Source organism: Sinocyclocheilus rhinocerous, unplaced genomic scaffold (genome assembly GCF_001515625.1).
Source record: "Sinocyclocheilus rhinocerous isolate Xijiao unplaced genomic scaffold, SAMN03320098_v1.1 scaffold496, whole genome shotgun sequence".
NCBI lineage: Eukaryota > Metazoa > Chordata > Actinopteri > Cypriniformes > Cyprinidae > Sinocyclocheilus > Sinocyclocheilus rhinocerous.
Genome location: NW_015632471.1, coordinates 900,612 through 910,610, shown reverse-complemented (window position 1 = coordinate 910,610; position 9,999 = coordinate 900,612). Strand labels below are relative to the sequence as shown.

The 9,999-nt window shown below is 38.8% G+C and overlaps 1 protein-coding gene across 2 annotated transcripts in view; it reads right to left on the bottom strand.

Annotated features, from left to right (window-relative positions):
• Nucleotides 1–154: 154 nt before the first annotated feature.
• The window catches only part of LOC107742505 (ETS-related transcription factor Elf-2-like), a 27,831-nt gene continuing 17,986 nt past the window's right edge, over nt 155–9,999 (bottom strand). Inside the window, exons 4-9 of one of the 2 annotated variants that reach the window (XM_016555501.1) lie at nt 3,399–3,509; nt 2,678–2,854; nt 2,439–2,519; nt 1,632–1,821; nt 1,134–1,490; nt 155–1,059 (exon numbers count right to left, since the gene is read on the bottom strand). In XM_016555501.1, the coding sequence (XP_016410987.1) occupies nt 408–1,059; nt 1,134–1,490; nt 1,632–1,821; nt 2,439–2,519; nt 2,678–2,854; nt 3,399–3,509 (1,568 nt within the window). In that variant the 3' untranslated portion in view covers nt 155–407. Of the gene's footprint in view, nt 1,060–1,133; nt 1,491–1,631; nt 1,822–2,438; nt 2,520–2,677; nt 2,855–2,968; nt 3,099–3,398; nt 3,510–9,999 lie in introns of those variants that run through there. The other variant, XM_016555500.1, reaches the window with a different exon arrangement.

Below are 9,999 nucleotides of genomic sequence, written 5' to 3'. Positions count from 1 at the left end.
AAAAAAAAAACTTTATACCAGTTATAAAAAGTTGAATTTATCCTCCCTCAAAGGTTCACATACTTGACTACTTCAACTACTCACTCCTTAGTGTTATGCTTAGCTGTTATTAGTGTCAAAGTTAAGATTTTTTTTTTTAAAAAGAGAAATGTAGTGTCCTTTACATTGGTCCCTTTAATAACTCATAATTGAAATGATGGACATCCAGATTTAATCCACATGATGTGAGAATTGTGGTCTTTGCCTGATTTTTTTTTTTTTTTACATATAAAATGAAACCACAATTGAACTCCGAAACTGTACAAGTCAACAAATCTCCAGTTTGTACTCCCAGAATGTGACTGAATGGTATCTGGGGAATATAAGTTCATTTATTATTGTTCATGACTGACAAAAGGCATCACTCTTCAGCTCTCTGCTTCAGTCTGTGGATTTGAACCTTCCTCGATCACCACTGCTGCTGCTTCCTGTGTGGGATTGTCCTGCTCAGGCTGTTCTGCCGAAGTGCTGTCGGGTTTCGACTCTGCGCTTATTGCTTTTGGAGAAAGCTGGCTCTGTTGAATCTGGATCTGAACTGGAACTGATGCCGGAGTAGATGCCATCTGAACGGAGATTGGGAATTGAGTTTGCGTCTGGATTGAAACGGGGACCTGCGTCTTCCCCTGAGCTGGACTCTGCTGGGCTGGAACTGCCAATCTGACCACCTGCGCCCCCGGCGCCACAGACATGGGCGCAAGGGCTCGGAGAGCAAGGGAGGCGCCCATCAGATTGATGCCCGGTTTGGCCTGTAGCTGGCACTGTGTAAGCTGGGCTGCTGGGATGGTGATTATCTTGGCGAGCTGGACCGTGATCTTGTCACCGTTCTCAGCCGTGGCAGGAACCATTGTTGGCATGGTCTGGATTAGGACTTTGGGTGCGTTTGCACCGGTTGCTGAGCCGGTGTTGGTGGGCGCTGTAGTGAAGAGTGAAGAGTTCGCTGACTGCACGGCCACAGTGGAGATCTTCTGTCCCAAGGAGTTTGTCATTACGACCGGCACTTGCATAGCAACCCGCACAGTCCTGGACACAAGATTATGTTTTAAAACATAACAGTTGAAAAATCAATTTTTTTACACAAATTTAAGACTGGTTACCTGGGTGCATTGGGGATAATGGTGGCATGGGACAGCTGTGATGGATCAGCTGACGCAGAGACCGTTACAATGCGCTGAACAGGAGTTGCAGTGAGCGCAGCTTTAGCTTTTGGGGAACCCGGATGGACCACAGTCCTTCCGCCCCCTCTCAAGATAGCAGGGGTTTTGGAGAGGTCAGTTGCCAATAGAGTGTCAGATGAGGGAGGAACGCGCTCGTAGGTCTTCTCTCCGATTACATCATCACCAGGGTCACACTTATCGTCATCGATGACAACAATGTCTTTAGGCATTTCCTTAAACTGGTACACCAACCTCTGACCCTCTACTTTAGCCAAGATGCCTCTCTGATAGTAATACCTGAGAGAGAGAAACAAAGACAAATACAACATTAGAACAGGTAGTTCTAGTTATGGATACCAATTGCAACTGGTCAATATGGCATTGCAAAACGTGTTGGAAAAAGTCATCTTATGGTGTTTGCACACACAAGCTCCTCACCTGAGAGCTCTGCCCATGGTTTCATAGTTCATGTCTGGTTTGTTCTTGTGTTTGCCCCAGAGCTTTGACACAGCTTTGGAGTCCACCAGTTTGAAGATGCCCTTCTCCCTCTGTGTCCACTTAATGTATCTGGGACAAGTGTTCTTATCCTGCAGCAGGTCCAACAGGAACTCCCACAGGTATGTACTTCCTGTAAGAAAACAGAAATAAATCACAAAAGTTCAACTGATTAATACTTGCAAATAAACAGCCACTGACACTCTAGCAAAACACAACAGATGTAAAAACTGAATATAATCGGTTCCATTTAAAAATAAATATTGCCATGGATGTCACAAATCCTGTTAAGAACACATCATCAAATAATATAATCGTTAAATAATAACAATTATATATACTGATGTTTATATATATATATATATATATATATATATATGTGTATATATGTGTGTGTGTGTGTGTATGTATAAAATAAACATCAGTATATATATAATTGTTGTATAATGTATAATTTTTGGGATCAATAGTGTAATCATTACAATTACAAATTTTTTATTATACATTTTAATTACACGTTTATTGCTCTCTAAAGTACTGATTACCCAAATTACCCAAAATTGAGTATAATGAATACTATCATGATGTATACAATGTACAACAGAAATACATCAAAGTAACGAGAAAAAAATTGGATTATGGTACATTACATCACAGTTCCTTTTTGATTTTGCCGTTAAATATGACCCAGATGTTTCCTCACCCATTGATTAAGCATATCATGCATATAACACAATGTATGAGACATACCTTTCCCTTCTCTAGACTTCTTCTTGATGCCCAGGTCTGGAGATCCGTTTGAAATATGATGGGGTTTGGGTTTCCGCCCAGCTGAAAAGATTAAACAAACGACAGTTAAAAGTTTCATTTTAAAAATTAAAGAAATATATAAAGAAATATAAATGAAGTTAACAAAATATATTCACAGACATCCCATTTAACTAAAAAAATTATCTGAATATTGCCTTTGCCAATGTTCATGTTCTCACATTTTCTTCTTTTGGTGGGTTCCATCTCCAGCATCTCAGGCTCCTGAAAAACCGTAACCACCTCCATGGGCTCCGAGTCCTCTGTGCTGACCTCCACCACGGTCTCTGTCAGCACATCAGGTCGCATGGCAGCATGCAGGAACTCCGAAGTGTTGACACATGGAGGCACAAATACCTCTACACAACAGAAAAATAAAATCTTGGAAATCATGTTTTCCCCCATGGTGTGGTTTTCTACAACAGTGCCTTGTTTTGTGATGTGAAAGCTATAAGTGACAGAGCAGTGCTCACCTGGGCTCCGGTCCCCACGCAAGCTGGAGGGAGAGTCCATGTGTAGAAGAGCTTCAGCAGCCTCAATGGTTTTGTCAGAGCATTGTACAGAGCCATGAACTGATGCTTCCACTGCAACAGACAGAACACACACACATACAGTAAAAACAGTAATAGTGTGAACTATTATTACAATGTACAATAAATGTTTTCAACTTTGATGTACTTTAAAATGTCAATTATTCCTCTCAAGGAAAAGATGAATTTTCAAAAAAAGAAGTCTTTTGTAAACTTATAAATATATTAAGCGTTACTTTTGATCAGTTGAATGCACCATTGCTAAATAAAAGTTTATTATTTTTTTGATCTTCCTTTTCCCCCATGGTGTGGTTTTCTACAACAGTGCCTTGTTTTGTGATGTGAAAGCTAGAAGTGACAGAGCAGTGCTCACCTGGGCTCCGGTCCCCACGCAAGCTGGAGGGAGAGTCCATGTGTAGAAGAGCTTCAGCAGCCTCAATGGTTTTGTCAGAGCATTGTACAGAGCCATGAACTGATGCTTCCACTGCAACAGACAGAACACACACACATACAGTAAAAACAGTAATAGTGTGAACTATTATTACAATGTACAATAAATGTTTTCAACTTTGATGTACTTTAAAATGTCAATTATTCCTCTCAAGGAAAAGATGAATTTTCAAAAAAAGAAGTCTTTTGTAAACTTATAAATATATTAAGCATTACTTTTGATCAGTTGAATGCACCATTGCTAAATAAAAGTTTATTATTTTTTTTGATCTTCCCAACCTAAACTTTTAAACAGTAGTGTAATTATCAAATGCCCCATGCACTGGACTGCTGGTACACAAGCAACCTCATGTTTCAAATTGAATATCTGTACACTTAACTGACAATAGAGGGTGCTAGTGGGTGGAAAACGTGCATTCATGGTTACTCAATATCATAATATTAAAAAAAATTATAATTAAAAAAAATCCCACAATCAAACCCCACAGAGAATCAAAACTGGTCTAGCAATGGCTATAAATAACCTAAACTTTTAAACAGTAGTGTAATTATCAAATGCCCCATGCACTGGACTGCTGGTACACAAGCAACCTCATGTTTCAAATTGAATATCTGTACACTTAACTGACAATAGAGGGTGCTAGTGGGTGGAAAACGTGCATTCATGGTTACTCAATATCATAATATTAAAAAAAATTATGATTAAAAAAAATCCCACAATCAAACCCCACAGAGTGAGTGATATGTTTAAGCATGGGTGACGAGAAAACTGGTCTAGCAATGGCTATAAATCAAAAACAAAAAGTTCATCAAATAGATTTATAATATTTTTTCTCTTGTAAAACCTTTATGGTTGAACAAATTATTTTAGTGACATCCATTTAGTATGGAGACTAAATCAAGTGCGTGTTTGACACTTTAATATGGTACTTAAGAGCTTTAAAACACTACTACAGTTAAAGAGGAGTTAACACTGAAAATATGCCTTCCAGTCGCTTTGTCACTGCAAATAATCAAAAGTTAAAGAGATGACATGAGTGACAGACAATGCAAGTTGAGCACTCTAACAAGGATTCACTAAATATAACCAACACAAATGGTTATGAGAGAACATTATACGTAAATCCCATAAGGACCTATTAATACAAATTGTGCAACCTCTGAACTATAGCCTTCTTGAGATTCTGCCTTTGCACCTAAATAGATCCAGGAGTGTCATACCTGCAATCAGTCTACTCAAAGCCCAATTAATGTGCTCTCAGACAGTTTGGATAAAAGCATCTGCTAACTGACAAGTCACTTCCTTGGACGCACTTATTTAGAAACAGGTGCGGAGAGGCTGATCTCAGACAAGCAGTTCATGCATATATAGGACAGAACCTCCAGCCCTGCTCCCTTTGACGTTAACATCCAGAGCCACTAGCACCTGTGCCAGTCTATCCAAGCCGTCACTCAACTCCCATTACAACCTGAGCCTGCCCAAGTTTGGCTATGCGTGTCTGTTGCTGCACACGGGGGCTATCTTTAGGCAAACCCAGTCATAAACACATACACACAGTGTCCTCTAGAATGGGTGACCCGGCATGCATTTACTTCCTGTATTCAGACAGCTCTGCCCTTGGAGACAGGACACACATGAAAGTGTAGATATTAAAACAAAATGCTTATGGTGTACATGATATATGCTCTGCATATGGCCTGCTTTCAAACAATTACTATAAAACAGAAAAAAAAAATTCTAACATTCCTTTTGAACTACAAGTGTTATATCGTTCAGTCCTCGTAGATATACATTTAAAATGATAGTTTACACACAAAATATACTACATAATTTACTCACCCTCATGTTGTTCCATACCATCATTTTTGGAAGAACACGAGGATGATAACTGTTGACTATTTTTATTTATGTTTTAAATATTCCTTAAAGAGGCCAAACAACTGCTTCAGAAGTATGTTTTTATCCAAGAATAAACTAAAGTAAAAACGTAAACATAACATTTTAAAATTCGAAAAAGTCAAAACAATACTAAAAGCTCTTTAAACAAATAAATTAATTAAAATAAATAAAAAACCTTCTGCCAATAAGAACAAGTAATGAACATTCACATATATATTCATAAAACACTACAACAGCTGCTAAATATCTAATCACGTCATTGTTGCTGTTCATATAATAATAAATACATTATTATTATCAATAATTCAGCAAATCGTAAACCACCAGTACAGAAGACTTAACATTGTGGTACTATTTTTCTGTCACTAAAATAGCGGTCCACTAGAAAGTAGTGCTGTCCCTCCTCACTTCCGTGTTTACAGAGTCGTCAGAGCTTTCCCTCCAGTTCTTTCTAAAGACGTTCTCCGAGCTTCCTGCCACTCAATCCCCGCCCCGAATCTGATTGGCCTCTTCTCTGGTCAACGCCCCAAGAAAAAGGCAAGACGATTGGTCAGGTGTAGGATTTCGAACGCGACGCCAATACTATTGGACAACAAGCGCTGTCACTCAAAATTTAGACAGCCCAGTGGAATAACAATGCTTCCGCCATCAAATTAGCTCTAAAATCTACATTCACAGGAAAAAAAAAAAGTCACTCGACACTTTTACAGCAACACATTTCAGGTCATAAAAGACAAAGTTACGTTTAAAGGAATAATTAAGCGATAAACGTTACACACTGAGCTTAACATTGAGCGCTGAAATGTGCAGAAAGCAGTGCGACCACGTTTAGATAACGGGACATCTGCGACATGAAGCAAACATGGATTTTATTACTCAAACTCAATGTTTTCGACATACATTTTAACACTATTAATGAATAAAAATGCGGTTATAATATAGTTGCTCCGCGTGTGTTTTTTCATCCGATATGCCACATTTCCTTTGACGATGAGGCATCAAAATAAATCAATCGTTAAACGTAATGATCTCAGGCGTTATTTTATTACAGATAAAATGCACTCAATAGATTAACTAAAATTCACATTTTAGAAAGCTGTATTTCAGAGTTAAAAATAAAACTCAGTGTCCTTCCGACTCCAGACAGCGTGGCAAAGACGTAGGAAAGACAACATCTCTCCCACTTCCTGGTTTCAGAGCAGCGCACCACCTCCAGAGAAACCCGTTATTCTAACACGGTCCACATTTAAAACGCCCTCAGCGCCGTGCAAACTCAACACTGTGCACGCTGCTCACGCATAACACAACACACACGCCTTCACGCTACTTTTCAGCACTCTAAGAAAGCAGATAAGAAAATTAGGCAACGCCATGCAGGTTGCCAACCAAGGTGATCACTTCCTGAAATGCCCTCCATTAACTTTACAGCACAACTTCACGGATCTCAGCGCTGCGGCGCGAGCACCGCTCTGCTGCGCCCCAAACAAAGCCACGCTGGCGAGGATGAGCAAGCGCTGTGGTCTTTTTACCTGCTCGGATAAGCAGATCGAGCTGGTTAGCGGGTCCATCATGCAGCGACGTCGCCATGTTTCGTCCAGAGGTGCAGAATTCACATTGACTCGCATTGAAAGCGTTTAGAGACGCACGACTCACGTATCACTCCGCCTCCACAGGAAATCTCCACAAATTCAACAGCGCGCACAGATCCTTCCGCGCCAAACACAGGAAATCCTCCGCGCGCTCTGCGTTACGTTAGATGTACATTTACAAAAAAATATTTAAAAAAATAGCAGTTAAAATTACGCACGTAAGTATTTTAAAACACGGGAAATCTAAAATTCTCTACAAAATGAATTTATTGAAGTTAGTGAAAATAACTTCTGGTTTTTTACTGTCATATTCTTTATAAAATATTGCTAAACATCTTTTTTTTTTAACTTTCGACTGTTATCTAAAAGTATCTAAAACATATAAATAATTGAAAAGAACTGTTCTGAAGAGAAAATTATATGTGCATTTCTCATATTCTTCTTTGCGTCTTATTTTGTATTTTATTATTAACAAGTGGTACATACTTGAAATGAAAAAATTAAATATTCTTAAACATCTTGTCTTTTAAGCTCTTTAAACTATGATCTCAAAGTATATTAAATATTTATATAAACCATAAAAACAATTCTTCTAAATAGACACGAACGTGCGTTTCTTTTTCCTTTTTTGCGTCGTATCTTGTATTTCATTCTTATCTAGAGGGACATTCTTTAAAAGCATCTTCATATTCAACATCTTTATGTTATCCTTATGCATTTTTGTAACTGTGATATCAAAGAATCTAAAATATTTCTGGACGAATAATAAGGGGGAGGGGGTATTATGATGTCACGTGACACTTGTAAGTATTAAGTATAAGTGACTTGAGTATTGGCATTTTAAGTATTATAATTATTGTTATAATACTTCCAAAAATTATTATGAGACGAATGACCATATTCTGCGCAACCCTTCACAGCGTGCCCACAAGAGGGCAGTAGAGATTTATCACAAAACAGGACCTTGGCAAATCTACACAATTTATACACCCTCATCCTCATGTTGCTCCTAACCATTACTTACTTTCTTTAGTGGAACACAGAAGGAGATGATAACCCCCCCCAGTCACCATTTACTTTCATTGTTTGTTTTTTTCCATACAATGAAGGGGGTGAACTTTTTAAAAAAAATTCTATAACTGCAATTTTGATCAGAAATTGGTTGTAAAAATAGAAGTGTAGCCCGGTGTTTGGCTGATAGTAACTGTAACCAAAACAAGGAAGCTATCTTTGGGCGACATGGTTGATTTTCTAGCAGAATCATGCTTATGTGGTTACCCTCTGAAATGATGCATCACTAAATAGCCCATAAATCCTAGCCCACAGGGACGGCGTTCTATATACAACGTATAATAACAAATAGTAGGCAAGCACCAAACTAACTATTAACTATTAACATAACTGAGACATAAGAAAGCAATGTGCAACTATTATAGTCTACTCTCCCTGTAGCATTTAATGTCCATCAACATCCAGCAATTAAGTATTTTCATTGGGCGATTCAGGTTTACAAATGCATAATGCTGGTTACAAGTCATGTTCACAAACAGTGGCTTCATAAAGTCTCTCTGCCAACAGCAACTACTGGAAACCACAGGATTCAAAATATTTGATCATGCAATCATGAATAGAAAGCATTTTGTTCAAGTGAACAAAATCACATTAAAGGGGTCATATGATGCGATTTCAATTTTTTCTTTCTCATTGAAGTGTTACAAGCTCTTGGTGCATAAAGAAGATCTGTAAAGTTGCAAAGACTAAAGTCTCAAATCCAAAGAGATATTCTTTATAAAAGTTAAGAGTCAACCACGCCTACCTAAAACGGCTCGTTCTAACACGCCCCCACATGTCTACGTCACGATGTGGGAAGATTTGCGCGGATCCGACGAATGAGCGGCAACCACATGTGACGACCCTGGGCTGAACTCCGCTTCGTCCACGGTGAAAGTTGATGTATTCCCTCAGTGACCAAAGCGGAGTCCAGCCCGGGGTCGTCACATGTGGTTGCCGCAAGTCCGCCCGCCGCCACTCACTCAAGCCCGCCTCCGCTCACTCTAGGCCTCTGGCCTTCGCTCACTCAAACCCGCCGTGTGTGACGCTGTGTTTCGTTGTGAAAGCGGAACTACTTTGTTTGGTCTTCCAAAAGAGGATACGACTAGAAATCAGTGGTTAAGTTGTATTTACAACACTGTTTATGGAGGACTGTTTCCTGATCCTGGGAGAGTAGACTACAATGCCGGCTGTTCTGACTCACAGACTGTAAGTACGTTTTTTATATTTAAAGAATTTGCCACTGACGATTCAAACGCGAGTTTTGAGCAGTGTAGAGTAGCGCTTGTTGTTTGTCATTTCTCCGATCACAAATGCAGACATGGTTTTATGTTATGCTCCGGCCGGCAACGCAACGCGTAAAAAGACAGTATAAATCATTATAATCCGTAATTATGTCCCCACTGGATGCAACAAATGCCTCGTTTGTAATGGGTTTTAATGTTTATGCCTCGTCGCTCCGGCTGGACATTTTTAAGAATATTTAGATCATGGAAATTAAGTATCAAAATATTAGATACCTTAAAAAACCTGAATAAATGGTAAATAAACATTTTCTAACAAAAAGTGCAAAGTAACAAGTAGAAAAAAAGAAAAAAGGCACAAAGAACTTGTATGGAGATTTTTTCATCTACAGATTTTTCCCTGACCTGAAATGAAGGGTGCACACTATTGCTGAAAAACACAACCACTACTTAGCAGTCAGATGTCCGTATGCACAAAGGCACAGATCCCTAAACAAGGCCATATCTGCAGATTAAACTTTTTTTGTAGAAGTTTTTTTTTAATTTGAACTAGCTCCTTATGACTACACCAAGTTATGTTCGAGAAGCTGCAAAAGACACAGGCACAAGTGGAATGTACAAAACATGGTGACATTAATTTTTAAGTAAATGGGCGATATATTGCGTCACCAAAAATTATTGAGGTCATGTACATATATTGCGCGATAAGTCGATATATTGATTATTGCGACAGGCCTAACT